We start from the raw sequence: 18,225 nt of genomic DNA, 5'->3' as shown, positions 1-18,225 counted from the left end.
CTAAGAACCTAAGCGCCTGAAGAGGCCAGCATTATTGCCATCATTTTGTTTCCTTGGGAACGTGTACCACTTCAAAGGTCACCTCATTCTCTAGTGGGGCCCACCATGGAGCCAGGTGCTCCACCCCAGAGCCCCTAACTTCTTCACAGGCCCTGGCTTTGCAGCCCACACAAGATCCTCCTGGTTCTTGTCGTCCCAGCAGTACCAGTGCCCACACCCCCTCCTCCCTCCTCAGCCCTTCACATACCACTCAAAGTTACCCTGGCAACTGCCAGGGGGGGAAATAGCCTTGTGATTTTCAGCTCTTGGGACTGCTCCACAGAGCGGAAGGGACGGAGACAGCGCTCCCCCCCCCTCCATCCAGTGTCTCCCTGCCTCAGATAGGCTGCTTCAGACAAACAAACATGGAGAGTAGCCTTGTTCTTGCTGCCCTCTCTCCTAAGCCCTTAGGAAGTCTGCCATGGGCTCAAATTTCCAGAAGGTGGACTGTGAGCAGAGGTGGTCTCTTTTCCTAAAGATGCTTCCAGATATCAAGACAAAACAGAAGGACCCAGAGAAGGAAGTGAGTTCAGGAGTTTAGCAGGTAGAGGTGAGACCCCTCAACCCCCAACTGTGCTACATTATAGATCCTCTTTTCAGGAGGAAATGGCTGGCAATTCAGAGAGCAGAGACCTGTGTTTTGTTCTCTTAGGTTACAAACCCAGGGTGTTAAGGAAGGAATTTCTGAATGAGGGACCCTGGCACAAACAGCCAGGATGTCAGGAGCCAGAGGTCCCACAGAAATTCAAACTGAGTGGTTGCTGTGTTATCTTCATCTAGATGGGACCAAAGGGCAGGGTGTAGAGAGAAAAAACACACTGTGTTCTGTGAAATGAAGTGAGGCCCTGAGCATGGCACTGCTGGGGCTCCAACCCCGCCCCCCCCAGACTACTTTTCATGGTGAGGAGTGGCAGGGAGGACAATCAAACCCAGGGTCTTATAAAACTGTCGTGTCACCTCTGGGCTACACGACCTGTCAACTTAAGCCCTAGACCTTTTTCCCTAAAGCTTCCATTTCAGAGAGATTAGTCAGTAGGGAGACCTCCAAATCAACCATTCTAGAAAGGCCTGGGACAGTCAGCAAAGAAGCGCCATTTTGAACTTCTCCTCCTCATTAGTTTGCTAAATTTTCCCGGAAATATATCTTGTACCTTGAATAGGCCTTCAGTTAACAAATTCAGTTGCCTAGAACTGAATGCCAGTAGTGTGGGTGGTGAAGGGCGTGAAGGCATGGGACCCTACTTACCAAGGTTCATTGTACACATCACTGTGTCAGGAATATCTATTCCAGTCTTGTTAGATAGGCAGTGGGGAGCATGGAAAAGAAACAGAGAGCTTGGAAAAACTAAAGGGGTAAAGTGTTTTTAACTACAAGATATAAGAGGAAAGGAGACAGACATAAATAATGGCACAATGTTCATGAACTTGAAGATCCACTGAGCTAAACTTCTTTCTGGGTTAGCATGGCAAATGGCTCAGTCCTGCAGAGATGCTTCTCCCCTAGAGTTAGCTACCAAAGTTGGGGGTGATGGGGATGAGGGAGAGTGGGAAGAATGCCTTGTCCAGTGGCATTTGATTCTGCCTGTCATCCCTCGTGTCACTCAGAGATTGTTTATCATACTCACATGGGGCTCTGTTGGGGAAGGAGCTGAAAGGCACAATTCATTGTTCCAATCGTCACTCAGTGCCAAGATTGAGCCCAAATCAGTAGCTTGAGCTGCTTTTCCAAGGCAGTCCATCCGACCACGGGGTCTCCATGGCCTCCCTCCCGCCTACCAGCACCTTTGACATCTGTGTTGTCCTCCCAGCGCTGTCCTGCCCCCTAGCCCCGACAGTCTGGCTTCTGGCTCCTGGCCACGCAGGACAATTCACATGACCCACAGAGACAAGGCTCTTTCTCTCTCCGTCATTCTTCCCCCAACCCCCTTTGGGTGGATGCCGGGGATCAGACCCAAGGCTTCATATATGCGAGGCATAGGCTCTACCACCAAGCCGCCGTCTTTCTTGCTTGCTTCCTTCTGCACTTTGGGGATTTTCCACGAAGCCAAAGTTACCAAGTAAGTGGCAGCAGCCTTCCCCATCTCTTGTCTTCCACGCTGGAGTGTGGGACCCGAGGGGAAGAGAGAAGAGAAGAGAGAAGCAAGGCCCATGCCATCAGTGATGGCTTTTCGGCCTCCTTTTTCCCCCAGCCTCTTCAAAAAAAGGGACAAGTAAGTCATTAGGGGTAGACAGAGCTTTCAGCTGGACCCCCACTTCCCCCTCTAGCAGTGGAGGAATAAGTGGGGGGAGCTGGTTTGCAGGCATCCCATAAGCCATTCTAACTCTGCAGTGCTCAATATCCTTTTGATTTCCTTTTCCAGCTCCTAACCCAATGTTTGCTTTGTGGCTTCTCCCGTACCTCTTACATAGGGTCTTTTTCCGCTTCTTCTGACATAAACCCCATGGGTTGCTGGTGGTGGGGCCGAATCTTGTGGTGGAACATTCCCTGGGAAAAAAAAATGAAGGCCTGCCTATAAATAGTTTCCTTTGCGCTGTGTGGCACACACAATGCTTTGAGTGTGACCAAAAGGGAAGTGAGATGTTCCCCCTTGTTGCCACTCCCCATCCTCCTGTACCCACCCTAGTATCCTCACCACCTCTCAAAGCATGGTGGCCTGGACCGCCTGCAGGAGCTAGAGTAAGCTATGCTCTTTGCCTGTAACACATTCCAAGTGGGCTCATTTAAAAGCGAATCACTGTGTGTGGGGGGGGAGCAGAGCAATAGTATAGTGGATAAAGGTGCTTGCCATACATGCAGTTGACCCAGATGTGGCACCTGGCACCCTGTATGGTCCTCCAGCCTGCCAGGAGTGAGCTCTGAGCACATCTAGGTGTTTCCCCCAAACAATATTAAAACAATAAAAGGGAACAAGTAAACTCAGGACCTCCTGAATCTACCTCCCTCCATCTAGAATGTCGCCCCTAAGAAACAGGAAGGGGCTACCTCTGTCTTCTTGTAGAATTCCACAGAGAAGCTAGATGCTGGGGATATGCTGGGGCAAAGAGGGGGCGCCTGGAAACATCTTTTGTGTGTTTGGGGACTGCTGAGCTATCGAATCCCTAAGTCACTGTGACCCATTTCACAGGAGAGTGTCATGGATCAGCACTTTGCTCAGAAAACTTAGATAAGATCGCTGATAGCTCACCCAGCAGATGCTTCCATTCATGGCAAGGTTTGGTGCAGCTATTCTGGGCCAAGGAATTCTCTGGTGTGCTCAGGGTTAAACAGAAAGCCCTGGTGAATTCCTCATACCCCCCTCTTCTCCTCCTCCTTCCCACCCCCCATCTTTCCTCACTGGTTTGAGAATCTTTCCATGAGGACACTTACTTCCATTGTCTCCCTTCTGCCAGCTCTGTGCTGAGATAGACCCATTGTTTGCTAATGGGGTGTACTTTTCTCTAGATTTATGGGCTGGAGGTGTCAAGGGGACCAGCTCCCTGGCTGTTGGATAATTTTGAGCCTAACCTCAGATATATTTTCAGAGTTGTTTTTTAAAAACAAAATTGCTGACAGGAGCCCTTTTGGGGGAGGGGTGAGAGGCAGTTGTTGTCTTCATTGTCCTAAAAGCAGAGCAGAGCAGGAAGCAGGGGGTCATTCGGGTGCCAATTAGTGGGACCCTAGGAATTGGAGGTATGATTAAACTGTAATGATGCCAAAACTCCATACCTTATTTGGGAGATCACACAGCCAGGACGACAGACTCCATTCTGGGCACCACGGGTTTAGTTGAACAGTTCCTATTTCCTGGACAAAAATGTCTTGGATACTTGCATGGCTTCTTTTAGAAATGACCTTGGTGAACACAGCCCCCTTCCAGAACTTCTGTACACCAGCTTGGCCATTATTCCAGGACCCTGGGGCCATGACTATTGGCAAAGGTGTCTCTGCCTCCAGTTCAAAGTCAACCTTTGGATCCTTTCTCCAACAGTAGCCCTGCTGTTGTCCCTGACCCTTTCTTCACCGAACCTATCATGGGCATATACCTGGTCTTTAGGACAGGAAACTCGGGCTAGAAATCCAGCTCCACAGTTAATTAGGTGAGCCACAGAGACCATGTAAGATGACGACGATGACGATGATGAGGAGGAGGAGGAGGAAGAGGAGGAGCAGGAGGATGGCGACGTCTCCATCTCAGAGTTTATGGCTTAGCCAGTTAGCCTCTAGCCTGTGGCTGATGTTCAGCTAAGGCAGCTGCTGTTAGGAGCTCTCAGACTCAGCTGGGTTTTGTTTGGTTTGTGGACCACACCTTACTAGTGTTGGGGGGTCACCCCCCACCGTGGTGCTGGGCAGAGAGGAGAGGTTTCAGGGAGGGATGAAACCCAGGGGCTCCTGCAGTCAAAGTATGCGTTCATCACCGCCCCTTGAGTTCATTTCTCAGCCCTTTAAATTGAAGTATAATTAGCAAGCAATTCAAAGGCAGTCTCTTTGCCTTTCTTGTCCCAACCACCTGGAGTTTTCTGTCTCTGTCTCCATATAAGGGAATCCATATTGAGGAATCTTTCTTCTCTTCCGCCCTATGCCCTGACTTCCTAGTACTTTTTTTTCCCCCTGCCAACCCAGCTTATTTATTTCTCCCCTTTTCTTTTCATCATCTCCTTTGGAATCTTGGGGTGAGTTGAAGAGCAGTAGTTTAGGAAAGATTTACAAGCCAATGGTCAGTTAGACTTCCTGCGCCCAGAAAGCTCTTCATGGCACAGAATGCAGATTCCTATCAGGGAATTCAAGCATCTCTTAAGCTCCCTAATTTATGGAAGATTTTACCCCTCAGCTAATGTTCTTGATGACATATAAACTTAGTCTGTATTTGTTCTGTCTGCTCCGCAGCACTTGGTGCAAACATGGCGTTCAGAAAAGCTTGATCTCAAGTTAACTGAATATCCTAGAATTGGTATGCTCTCCTATTTAATCTGGAGTGGAAAAAAATCCATCTGAGCTGGTGAAGTTTGTCTGCTTGGATAGTTCTACATGCGGGCCCTTTACCAATAGAATGTCCCATGTTCATTTATTATTATTCATATGATCCAGCGGGCACTTCCCATCATCATGAAAACTACTGGCCATTCAGTGATATAGTTGCATTGGCAGCCTACAGGAAAATCAAGGTCTTCAGATTGGGCTAAACTGGGGCCATAGCCAGAGTGTCGGTGCCAGGCACCTGGTTAGGAGAAATATCCTGAAGCAAATAATAATTACCTTCTTTTGCTGATAAGAGGTTCCAGTACTTTTCCAATAGCATGATTGCATTAGGGTATTTCTTTGGACCACAGCCTGAATCACAAACTGATTCATGGGCACTGGCCTTAGCTCCATCCAAACTCTATCTATGTGGTGGAACCCAATGTTCTCCTTAGGGCCCTAAATTGTAAATAACACTCCCAAGTTGCATCACCTATCCCTTCTGTCCCGACTGCTCTTGCTGGCTGCAATTCTGCTTCTGTCCACCAGGTGGACTCGCGTAGGAAAGAGCCCATAGAAAGGACCTCGAGTTTTGTCTGCTTTTTTTCACCTCTTTGAGCTTGAGGCTGAAAAGTATAACTCTATTTTGACAGAAACATATAATGTTTCGTAGGCACCAACCACCTATTTTCCTTGTGATCTCCAATCTTTTTGTTCCCGAAGTAGCCTCTCACCCTCTATGGCTGAACCCATCACAGGGCAAGCATTTCATGGGGATGGTTGATTCACAGCCTGCGTTTGTAGTTTACCGTTTGTTGTTCCTCAGAAAGTCTCCAAGTCCTGTTTTGTTTTGTTTGTAAAAGGAGGCACATGCGATGCTGGATAATAGTGAATGTATTTTCTTTGCAGAGTAGGGTGTGGAGGCCAAGGCGAAAGGGACTTGTCATTATGTGGTCACTCTGCTCCCGCTTTCCCTCTGGCCACCCCGCTCCCTGTCACTCAACTGGCCCGAGCTGCTCCCCAATGCAAGCTTCCCCACTTTTTAAACTTCCTTGACACGCTTTTCACCATATGTGCACAGTGGACAGCACAGATTAGCTCACCTATGTGCAACGTCAGTACACAACTTGGGTCTGTGCATATGTCAGTATAGAAGAAAGCAGTTGCTGGGAGGCGCGTGTTGGGGGGTGGGCAGGTGCCTGTTGTGTTGGCTGGCTTGAGTGACGTGACATGCTAGGAACAACATAGGTGCATAGGACAGAGGCTGAGAGGGCAGCCTGTGGGAGGAAAGGTGGGCCTGTGGGTGGGGAGGGTGGGAGATCAGGGAATGTGATGTGGGGTGACACAAAACCATGGGGATGAGGGTCATACGCTGGCTAACACATAAAGGCAAGCTCTCTGGACCAGCCCCCGTTGCTACTGAATGGTTTTGACCTCTTGTCATGGCATTTGGACTTCTTTCTCTTGCAATCCGCTTCAGTTTGGTTTTTACCCATCCTCCCGAGCTCTCTTTGGAGATGCCAGTTGGCACAGAAAGTGCTGAACTGTTTACAGTCCCAGCTAAGGTTCAGGGAGGGGATGTGGTTTAGCTGGGCCCCACAGCCCGGTACAGGACTCATTTGCATGGCCCCTGACGCCATGTGACGCAGCAGGCTCCTCCTATATAAAGAAGCAGGAGCCGAAATATCTCTGACTCTGGGTTGGACTGGCGGCTGTGGAGTTTGTGACACACTAGGCGACACCCCTCTAGTCACTTCCCTTAAACTCTGCCTGGCTTTGGGTGCACTCGGCAGACTTCTCCCCGCTCGCAGCCCCAAGGGTCGGACGCCCCGAGTCCCAGCCCGCGCCCCGCGCCCGCCGCCCGCCCCAGCCCGCCCGCTCCGAGCTCCCTGGCAGCCCGAGCCATGAACACCGACATGTACCAGACCCCCATGGAGGTGGCGGTCTATCAGCTCCACAATTTCAACATCTCCTTCTTCTCTTCCCTGCTCGGAGGGGATGTGGTTTCCGTTAAGCTGGATAACAGGTAACCACTGGCCCCGCTGCCGGGCCGGGCAGAGAGCGGGCTCGGGCGGGACCTCGGAGCGACGGGCGCGCCGCCGTCCCGGTCCCCGCGGTGCAGCATCCTGGGAAGGGGCGGGGGGGGAGGGATCGCCGCGAGGTGGGGGGGGGATCGTCGCCGCCGCGCCGGGAGCCGCCGGTTGGAGCGTCCCTGCGGCCGCTGCGCCCCGAGGACGAGCTGCTGCAGCCCAGGGCGGAGGCGGCGGGGCGGCGGGGCCGGGTGGGGCCGGGCCGGGCTGGGGGCCGGCCGAGTGCGGTGGGTGCAGCGCTGGGGAGCAGGCCGGACGCTTCAGGGCCGGCCGGGAGTTCCCAGCTCGCTTCGGAGCCCGGTAGGTTAGCCCCGGGAGCCCCTGGGCGGCTGCGGGGAGCCCCCCATTGTTTGCCTTGCGCCCCGGCGTCCCGAGCAGGCCCAGCCGGGCCGTGCGCCCGGGGTCCCCGAGTGAGCTGCTGCTCCCTGCAAAGCTCGGGGCGGCGGCGGCGGCGGCGGGGCAGCAGCTTCCCGCAGGGGCCATCGAGAAATCCGGGGGGCGGGGGGCACACTGCCCCGAACTCCGGGCCCTCGAAAGCCCCGGACTGACGGAGGACTTTGGCCCCCGCCCGCCGCCAGGTCCTTGGGAGTGGAAGCGAGTGCCTAATGCACCCCCTTTGCCTTTTTGTCTTGGCAGTGCCTCTGGAGCTAGCGTGGTGGCCATAGACAACAAGATTGAGCAGGCCATGGTGAGTGGCATCACTTCGTTCTCATCCCCAGATCGAGCACTTGCTTATGTAAAACTGTTCCAGGGAAGGCAGGCGTGGGGAGGTGTGTGCAGAAGCCTAGGTGGGAGAGCGGGGGCGGCACTGGCAGCCTGCTTCCGAGCCCTGCGGAGACCCAGAGTAGTGTCCCAGCAGAATAGCCCACTTGAGGGCCTTTCCAGACGTGTCTCTCTGGTCTCTGAGTGGGCTCTTCCCCACTGCCGCCGCAGGCCCCCTCCTGGGCCACTCGCTGCAGGGCAGAGTGCTCAGACATTTGCATGCATCTGCCTCCCGCAGTTGGCCAGGGCCAGAGCTCATTGGATGCAAATACACTGCAGTACCTCTGCAGAGCCCGGGCTGGGGGTCAGGAGTTGGGAGGAAACAAGGAGGGCACCCCGCCCCTTCCTCCTCATCTTCCCAGGTAGAGGTCACACAACACGCACACACACATATACCCACACATATACACACACACAGGGGAAGAGGGACGGAGAGAGGGAGAAAGAGACATGGCTGCCGGTGTTAGGGCACCTAGGAGTTAGCAACTGCTTAGTTGAGCCCCAAGTTCAATGGCACAGTTGCTTGCGCGTGCAGTGACACTGGTGTCTTCCCTCAGGGCTAGTTTCCGGTCTGGCAGCAGCTGTCCCTCAGTGGGCTGGGTCAGGTAACCAGGAAGAGACGAGAAAACAACCTGTTTTCTCCTCTAGGTGCAAAATATATTCAAAAGAGCAAAAATAAACAATTTTTATTTCTTACAAAAAGAAGACTTAGGTGCCTTGTCGGTCATCCCTGGAAGCCAGGCTGTCAGCAGCATCAGTAACTTGACAATGAGGACATGGCCAGCCAACCATTCAGACATCTCCCCTGCCCCAAAGGGACGGGCAGTGGGCATCTTGGAGAGTCATTCAAAACTTGCTACAGGAATCCTTTGACTCAGAGCTGGGCTTCCCCCACTCCCAGGCATGACCCCTCCCCCAAGCCTGGCACTGTCCTTAGCCAAGGTGGGGGCACTTCGGAGAAATATGCTGGCACATACTGGAGGAGTAGAGTCAGTCCTTCCCCCACCCCCACCCCCCCGAGGCAGGCACTGCAAATGACTAATGCACCACTCCGGGGATTCCCTCCCTGCAGGATCTGGTGAAGAATCATCTTATGTACGCTGTGAGAGAGGAGGTGGAGATCCTGAAGGAGCAGATCCGAGAGCTGGTGGAGAAGAATTCCCAGCTGGAGCGTGAGAACACCCTCCTGAAGACCCTGGCGAGCCCAGAGCAGCTGGAGAAGTTCCAGTCCCGCCTGAGCCCTGAAGAGCCGGCGCCCGATGCCCCACCGGCGCCCGAAGCCCCTGGTGGCTCTGCGGTGTAAGTGGCTCTGTCCTTCTGGTGGGCAGAGCCACAAAACCTGTTCTACCTAGTTCTTTCCAGTTTGTTTTTTGGCTCCCTAAGCGTCATCTCACGTGGAGAACTTTACACCTAGCATAGCTGGTGCCAAGAGATGTCCCAAGGACATGGCCACCTGGGTCCACTTCAGTGACAGACCCCTGACCAAGAGCAGGTCTCTGGAGGCTGAGTTGCATGGGAACTCGTAAGCCCAAGCCAGTGAGCCTCTAATGCTCCCAGGCCCTGAGGGTTCCCAGGACCTGGGTAACTTAGACGCGACTGGCAGAGGAGAAGAGGTAGTCAGAGAAGAAATGCCAGTTTGCTGTAGAAAGTAAAAGGGGTCTGTTTTTTTTTTCATTTCCGTGGACATTTTCAACATCACCCGACAACAACTGTTCCTATGAAGAAGCCACTTGTGTTTTTAGCAGAGGCAACCTCTCTCTTCTCCCCCTGTCTCGCGAAGGCAGGGTCCCAGACGGGAGAGATTGAGCCAAGCCAGCCTCTGTTGTTTCGTAGGATATACTGCATGGCTTTGTGCACAGCCCAGTGTGGGATTACGGCTTTGGGATGACCGCTTACAAAGTTCTGTTTGGTTAGTATTGGCATAGTTTTTCTATATAGCCATACATGCGTATCTATACACATAGGGCTAGATCTGTATCTTAGTGTAGCAATGTATCCATACACACACTTACATGTTGAACGGCCTGACCAGCTTTGGAAGCTGGTTCCTGATCTCTTAAGGCTAATTTTGGACTGTGTTCATTTCTCCAGTCGATCTAGTTTGTTCTTGAGGTTTACGTGAGATGCCAGAATGAAGTTAGGGAAGGGGCCAGCCTCGGAGTGCAGACATGGATGCCTTTCCTAGTGTCGCCGTGTGCCCCCTCCCCCCACCCCCCAGAAAACACATATGTGAGGTCCTCTATGGAACGCCATTCACTGGTGCTGAATACATAGAATGGGGTTGAGAGGAGATCAGCTGGGACTTCACAGTGTCCTTTGAAACACATTTTTTTCCCTGAGGGGGGAGAATGCTGGTGGAAAACTTTCAAGAGAACAGAACAATTGGTGGGCTTACATCCTCTTGTGGACAAGGACTGGATGGGGGTAGCTTATGGACCTGATGGGGCCTGGGTCACGTGCTCAGGGAGCTTGTCGGGTGAGGGGAGGGGTTCTATAGCAGTGAACACTTTCCACTTTCTGACACCTAATCCTGATAAATGTGTCCAGGATTTGGATTTTGATTTTTCAGATGTAGCTTGAAATTTCAATAAAACTTTGCTCTTTTTTTTTCTAAAAATAACAGTGGTGTCTGGTTGATTATAAATGGAGTGGGTGGTAGGGGCCCCTGGTATGGTTGTGAAGGGGAAACCATTGAATATTCATGAGCAACGTCCTTCAGTGCCACATCCGTGCTTGTCCCTCACCCTTCTTCTACCCCCAGCACTGATGACAGAGGTGCTATTCAACCCATTTAAGAGACTTGCGTTGTGCATCTGCCCCTCGGTGTCCCTGCTCCTGCTGTTTCGTGATAGTTTTGAGGTGACTACACTCCAACTGACCAAAGGGAGCGATTGAGGAGGGAGGCTTTAAAGCAAAGGGCTAGTAACATGTGAGTGGGCATGAAGAGAAGACCCAAATGAGCATAAGCAGGGCCCCTGGCCTCTTCAAAACACACTGCACTCCGCCCAAAAGTAGAGAGAGACTATGGGGAATATTGTCTGCCATAGAGGCAGGGGGAGGGTGGGGAAGGGGGGGTATACCCGGGATATTGGTGGTGGGGAATGTGCACTGGTGGAGGGATGGGTGTTTGATCATTGTGAGATTGTAACCCAAACATGAAAGCTTGTAACTATCTCACAGTGATTCAATAAAATTTAAAATTTTTTTAATTAAAAAAGAACCACTGTACTCACAGTGCACCTTCTCCTTCAGACCAGTCCACAGAAGAGCCTGTCCTGGGACCCCGCAAAGACAGATGCTCTCAGTCCCTGTTTCTTCCCTGGTTAGTGTTAAAAGTTCACTCTCCAAGTTCACTAAGTATGTGGGCAGAGCTAAGTCCAAGGACCCTGAGCCCAGGGCCCCTCCTCTGCCTTGTTTTGCATTTCCTCCTCTCCCGTCATCCTTTTTCCAGTCCCACGTGGGTGGCCTCTGGAATCCTGGCACTTCTCTGATTGTGTCCGATTAGCAGTTCCTTTCCTTTACCACATCCTATCCAGCCCCTGAGCCGTGTTCTAAGTGCCCCACCTCGTGTTCCCAGGGGAAGCCATCACCTTCCCGAGTCTGTACAATCTCAGCTTCCTACTGTGCAGACACTTCACTCGTAGTCACTTGAAATTTAACAGAACTCCTAGACTTTCCCAAGCCACAAATGTCGGGGACCAAGAGTTCTTGGTCCCCTCCCTTGAGTCCATTTGCCGGCCCTAACACATGCACACTCTAAATGCTTCTTTGCTGTAAAGGGCATACGTGGGGCAAGGACTGTTCTTGGCAGATCACAAAAACTCACCATAAGTGAGGTAGACACTGATTGCTGGCCTCTCATCCCAATTTTTGCTCCCTTGCACCTCACCTCTTCGCTCACAATGCCAGCCAAGTTCATGGACTACAATTGCAGATTTGCTCCCGATGAGCGGAATTCACAGCAGTGGGAATGATGCACATTTTGAACACTTTGAATGATGCCAGCACTGCAATTTGTGTTAATTAAGTTACATCCATGTATGAGCCGCCAGTGATATGTGCCACTGGCGTCAATATGTTAAACTAGGACAGCTACCCTCCAAATCTAAACCAAGTTCCCATTTAACTCCTAAACCTCTTCCACTGTGGACAGTTGCTGATGGACTTTCTGGAGACTTGCCACACCCAATTTCCAGCTCAACTACCACCAACGGATAAAAACAAAGGACTCCCAGAAGACCACCCAGTAAACATATAGCCTTTAAGGTTGTAAGGCCCTTCCCTACCAGAACGGGGGAAAACGGTGCCCACAGTTCACAGTGGGAAAGAGAACTTGGTTTCCAAGGCAACGCAGGCCAAACAGAGACAAACACTGCAACTTCTGAGGCCACAGCGGTTGCTTGACTAGATAAGAGGAACTTTGTGGCTGTTTGTTAGTCACAGACAGGAGTAGCTTTCTGTTGTTCCATTCCCAACCAAGCTGGGGAGCGGGGAAGGCAAAAGAACACGGTGATCCTGGGAATACTTAGGTTTGGGGACTCTGGGGTTCTGGGCTCAGCTCTCCTGTAGCTAGAACCAGGACAAGGGAAGAGCGGTGGCAGGAAAGCTCCCTTGCCTGGGCACGCCCTCTCTGCTGGGGCCTCCTATTGACTCACTTTAGCCCGCTATCAGTAGCATGGCATGAAGGCAGGAGTCCGAGATGCTGAGCGCCTCTCCTCGTGGCTACCCTGCATTCTGTTTTGCAGTCTTCCATTGGGAAAAGAATTCCTTAGGGTCTACCTCCATTTGATAGAGAAGAAAACAGAGCAAGAGAGCCTCTGGGGCTATTCCCCCAGCTCTTATATAAATCCAAACTTTATGGTGTCAAGGGGTCCTTCTATACTTATTCTGGGGGACAAATCCAGCAGTGTTGGGGATTACTCCATACGCTGTACTTCGGGATTGCTCCTAGCAGTGCCTACAAAATCACGAGGTTCTGGAGATTGAACACAGGCCTCATGCATGCAAAGTCAACACTCAGAAAGGCCCTTTTATATTTGGGGGAGGGGAGGGTCATAGCCAGCTGTGCTCAGGAGTGACCCCTGGCCGTACTCTTGAGGACCATATATGGAGCCAGGAATTATTTGAGTGTAAGGCCTTAAGCCCTATGCTTCCCCCCCAGACCCAGAAGAGTTCTTTTTATTTATTTTATATATTTTAAAATATTTTTTATTGAATCACTGGGAGATAGACCCTTACAAAACTGTTCATGATTAGATATCAGTCATACAGTGTTCCAACACCCATCCCTCCACCAGTGTATGTTTCACAGGATCAGTGTCCCCAGTTTCCTTCCCATCACTCCCACAGTCTGCTTCTCTCTCTCTGTCTCTCTCTGTCTCTCTTTCTCTTGCAAGTGCTCTCTCTCTCTTTTTGGGCACCGTGGGCTGCAATATAGATACTTAAAGGTTATCGTGTATATAATGCAATGCACAAAAAAAGTCAGGTCAAAGTGGATTAAAGACCTCAACATCAGACTGGAATCCATAAGACACATGGAAGAAAATGTGGCAAACCCTCCACAATATTGAAGCTAAATGTATCTTCAAAGATGAAGCACCACTGATCAGACAAGTGGAAGCAAAGATAAACAAATGGGACTACACTAAACTAAGAAGCTTCTGCACCTCAAAAAAAAGTGACTAATACGAGGATTCCTTTCAGATGTCAAAAATATTTTTCAGCCTCTCCCAAACTTAGAAGGGTTGACCTTTTAGTCTTCATTGACAGATCTCAGAATGACTGTCCCTGACAGTGAAGTCAGCAGGTCTTATAAAGGGATTTGTTGTATTTGCCCCCAAAGTGACCATGTGGCTTGAAAAAGCAGCAGAGAAATGTGGGTGGTAGATTATTGACAGGCCAGAACAGCTGCGGGGCAAGGTGCAAGGCCTTTGGACTGGAAAGCACTGTGAAGGAAGGCGCTCCTGAGGAGCTCTGAGGAGGCATCCAGGGAGCAAGTGGAACCCGTGGAGAGAGAAGGACTTGAGAAAGACCACAGGGGACGACACTCTGCTGTCCCTCAGCACATTTGAGGTGATCCTAACATCATCTTATTCATTCTAGATTTTAAAAAATCTGGCTTTTAAACCTCACCCCCTCTTCTCGAAGTTGGTTAGACATTAATGAACATAATGAGCTTTGCTGGCAGCCAGATTCCTCAGCTTGTCATGCAGAGGAGTTCACTGGAATCCAGATACTTCATCCTTCAGCACCTTTGCTCAGCGAAGCAAGGTTGGGGAGGAAACTCCCATCACTTAGCGCTTCCAAACAGAAGTGGTTTCCAAGAAGGAGCAGCCTGAAAGAGGCCCTGATAACAATAATTACTAATGCTAAAACACTGTGCCAGACACTGTTATAAAGTCCCCTTTGATTCCTTTTTGGGTCACAGTTAAGGATGCTGAGAAGGAGGCACTCCAGGCATGCTAGGGGAAACATGTGGGGCCAGAAATCTAACCTAAGGCTCCTGCATGCAAAGTTATCTTCCCAGCTCCGGAGTCATTGTCCTTCCCTGCCTGCTTTTGTTTTGGCGGTGGTGGTTGTGATGAGCAGGGGCCACACACGGGGACGCCAAGCTAGCACACCTGGTCGTAGTATTTGCTGTGCACTTGGTTCTGGGTTACGATGGGCCAGTGCTTAGTTGTGATGCTCCCTGGGGGTCACAAACTTGAATTATGGTGTTTTCAACTGAATGTGCAAGAAGGGCCACTGAAGATCACATACTTAGTCTCAGCGCTGGGGATGGCAAGTGGCCGTGCCTCAAGGATCCCACACTTCATGAGTGTGGTGTCGGAGGTCCAAACCTGGGTCCTTCTGTCTGCAAGGTAGGTGCTCTACTACAGTGTTCTCCCTCAGTCTCCCCAGTCTTCTCCACAAGCCAACCAGGCAAGTGTGCTTGAGATTCCCATTTTTAATTACAAAATTGTATTTAATATTTGGAGGGGCCACACCTGGCTATGGCTCAGGGCTTACTTATAACTCTGCACTCAAGGGTCACTCCTGGCTATAATTAAGGGACTATATGTGGTGCTCAAGACTGAATCCAGTGTCGACCACATTCCAGGCAAGTGGCTTTACACACTGTGCTATCTCTCTAGCCCCAGATTCCTGTTTCCCATTTTTATTGATGACAAAAAGAGAGCATAGAAGCAGGAAGAGTTCAAGCAACTTGCCAGATATCCTATGGCAAATGAATGGTAGGGCCAGAAGTCAGGGAGGGAAGACACTGCATTGAGAAACAGGCAGAAGGATCTCAAGACACTTTTATTATTCCTCCAATGAGACTTTGGAGAGAGAACGGCAACCACCTCAACTACTCCAGGGACTAGCAGGAGACTAAATATGAACAATGAGCCTGGAAAGATAGGAGTGCAGTAGCATAGGAGGAAGAAGGAAGTAGGACAGAGGGCTTCGTGCGGGAGGTGAGGAACGAGGCTAGCTTGGCCAGTTTGAAGCCTAAGGCTTGACATAGGATCTAAAAGGTCTGCGGGAGCCGTGGGTGGCACTTGCGCAGGGAAGTGATGTGATGCCAAAGATATTTGCCGAAGATGGGTTCCGGCAGCTGGAGAGGCTGGGGCAGAGAAGGGCTAGCTGAAGGCATGACAGCTGTTGCTGTGGCCCAGGTGTGAGGTGATGAGGGCCAGCTAGGGTCGGGAGAGGGGTCACGGGAAGAAAGGGGCCGGAATGACAAAGAGACAAAGTCCAAAGAGGCTCCCACCATCTAAAGGCCGTGCTTCTCACAGTGGGAGTCGCAGTCCACTTGAATTAGGTTGATGAGGAAATGGGTATCAAATGCAGATTCTCAGCTCTGCCCCCAGACTAAAGAGGGGCGCCAGGATCAGGAATTGATCCTTCTATCCTTCTTCTCTGTTGATGCTTCACTGGAGACAAGTTTGAATGACACCCACCAAGTGAAAAGATCAGCTAGACCCATGACACAGTCGGGGAAGGCCAAGTTGCCATGAGTCAAGGATGACATGAAAGTGGGTTTTATTTGGTTTGGTTTATAGGGGTGATTCCCGGCTGTGCTCAGGGCTTATTTCTGACTCTGCTCATGGGTTACTCATGGCAGGGCTTGGGGGAACCATAGGAGGTGCAGGGATTCAAACCCTGGTTGGCTGCATGGAACACGAGGTACCCCATCCCCACCACACACACATACTGGACTAGCTCTCCAGTTCTGAAAGTGGTTTTTGAATTGTGGAAAATACATAGCACTGTAGCACTGTTGTCCCATTGTTCATCGATTTGCTCGAGCGGGCACCAGTAATGTCTCCATTGTGAACTTGATGTTACTGTTTTTGACATATTGAATATATGCCACGGGTAGCTTGTCAGGCTCTGCCATGCGGGCAGGATGCACTCGGTAGCTTGCCGGTCTCTCTGAGAGGGACAGAGGAATCAAACCCAGGTCGTCCGCATGCAAGTGATAGCACCGCTGGTAGGGCAAAATACATAGAACATAAAATTTACCATTGAAACCTTTTTCTGGGGAGGATCTCCCAAGTGGTGCTTAGGTGATCCAGGGATCCTCCAGATGATTCTCAACCATTTGAATCAAACATTAAATGAAAGAAGCTGCACCCAGGTACATTCAAGAGGCACTAAGATGCTGGGAGTTGATCTGCATACAAGGCAAGTGCCCTAACCGTGAACTCTCACTCCAACTTCCATTGCAACCATTTCTAAGTGTACTTTTTAATAGCATTAAATTCATTCATATTGTTGTGCAACCTTCATTGATAGCTATATCCAGACCCTTTTTATCATCCCAAACTAATACTATAGCGCCATAAAACACTAGCTTCTTATTCCCACCAGCCCCCAGTTCCACATGATAAAAAATCTTGCTATTTTTATTTTATTTTATATAGTCACGTGGTTTACAAATATGTTCATAGTTGAGTTTCAAGCATACAATGTTCCAGAACCAGTCCTACCACCAGTGTCAACTTCTATCAGTATCCCCAGGATCCTGCCCATACCCCAGCTTGCCTACTTTACAAGCACATTTTATTTATTTATTTTTGTTTGGTTTTTGTGCCACACCCATTGGTGTTCAAGGCTTACTTCTGGCTCTGATTTCAGGAATCACTCCTATTGGGTTTGGGTGATCATATGGGGTGCCAGGGATCAAACTTAGGTTGGCCACATGCAAGGCAAAGGCTCCACATGCTGTACATTGTCCAGCCCTACCAAGTACATTTCATTTTTTTATTTTAGGCACCGTAATTTACAATATTTGTAATGTCAGGTTTTCATGCATAAAACATTCCATCTCCATACCCTTCAACAGAGTGTAAGCTTCCCTCCACCATTGTCCCAGTGTCCCTCCCCTCCCCTTCCATCCTCTCCAGAAACATTCACACAGTGGAAAATTGCATGATTTCATCTTTTCTTATAACCAAGTAGTATTCCATTGTGGACATGTACCATAGTTTCTTCATCCAGTCATCAATTCTGGACATTTGGGTTGTTTTCAGATTTTTGGCTATTCTGAATAGTGCTGCAATGAACATAGAAGTACAAATGTCTTTTCTGAATGAAGTGTTTGAGGCCGTGAGGATAAATGCCAAAAGTGGAAATGCTGACTCATATGGAAATTCAATCCCAAAAAGACCCCTCATCCACTGCTGGTGGGAATGTCAACTGGTTCAAAGTTTTTGGAAAACAATACAGAAACTTCTCAAATTACCAGGTCTTTTTGATTTTTGAGCCACTCTCAGAGGTACTCAAGGATCAAGATGTGCTGGGGATGGAGCCCAGGGATCCTGCATGCAAAGAAATTTATTTATGGTCTCTGAAGAAAGGCCAGATTTGAGCTTATGTAGCTGAGCTGCAGGTGGTTTGTGGGCGTGACTCCCACATACCTAAATTTTGGCCATTTCATTTCTCAGGAAATTTGCTCCCAAATTGTTGGGGTCCAGCCAGAGGCACAGTGGCAATTTCAGGGTCTTAAGAAGCCTGAAGTCCCATCAGGCTGCTGGTGAACTCACCCCGCAGGTACTGGTTTGCCTACTGGTGGCACCATAGCCTCTTCAGAGCAATAGTTCTTAATCGTATTTGCTAATTGGAATCTCCAGGGAGAGTTGAAAAAAGTACTATTGCCTGAACCCTACCTACACCTGAAATGTGAATTGAATCAGTGGTTGGGGCTGGGGAGGTGGAGTCTGGTAGGTTTTTAGTTTGTTTTGTGGGCCACACCTGGCATTGCTGGCTCCGCGCTCAGCAATCACTCCTGGTAGTGTTAATGGGACCATAAAAGTGTGCCAGGATTTAAACCATAGTCAGTTACATGTATTGCAAGTGCTTTAACCCCTGCGCCTTCTCTCTGGCACCAATGGTAGATATTTTTAAGCATCC

General features: G+C 50.1%; 1 protein-coding gene across 8 annotated transcripts in view; it reads left to right on the top strand.

Annotated features, from left to right (window-relative positions):
- Positions 1 to 10,444, top strand: part of TSC22D3 (TSC22 domain family member 3) — a 72,883-nt gene extending 62,439 nt beyond the window's left edge. For 6 of the 8 annotated variants that reach the window (XM_055122280.1, XM_055122279.1, XM_055122282.1 and 3 more), the window contains 2 exons: positions 7,702 to 7,753; positions 8,900 to 10,444. In XM_055122280.1, coding sequence (XP_054978255.1) covers positions 7,702 to 7,753; positions 8,900 to 9,130 — 283 coding nt within the window. In that variant the 3' untranslated portion in view covers positions 9,131 to 10,444. Of the gene's footprint in view, positions 1 to 2,042; positions 2,250 to 6,656; positions 7,002 to 7,701; positions 7,754 to 8,899 lie in introns of those variants that run through there. The other 2 variants (XM_055122283.1, XM_004606312.2) reach the window with 2 other exon arrangements.
- The last annotated feature ends 7,781 nt before the right edge of the window (positions 10,445 to 18,225 follow it).

The sequence above is a fragment of the Sorex araneus genome, chromosome X (assembly GCF_027595985.1).
Source record: "Sorex araneus isolate mSorAra2 chromosome X, mSorAra2.pri, whole genome shotgun sequence".
Lineage (NCBI taxonomy): Eukaryota > Metazoa > Chordata > Mammalia > Eulipotyphla > Soricidae > Sorex > Sorex araneus.
This window is presented reverse-complemented; position numbering and strand designations above follow the sequence as displayed.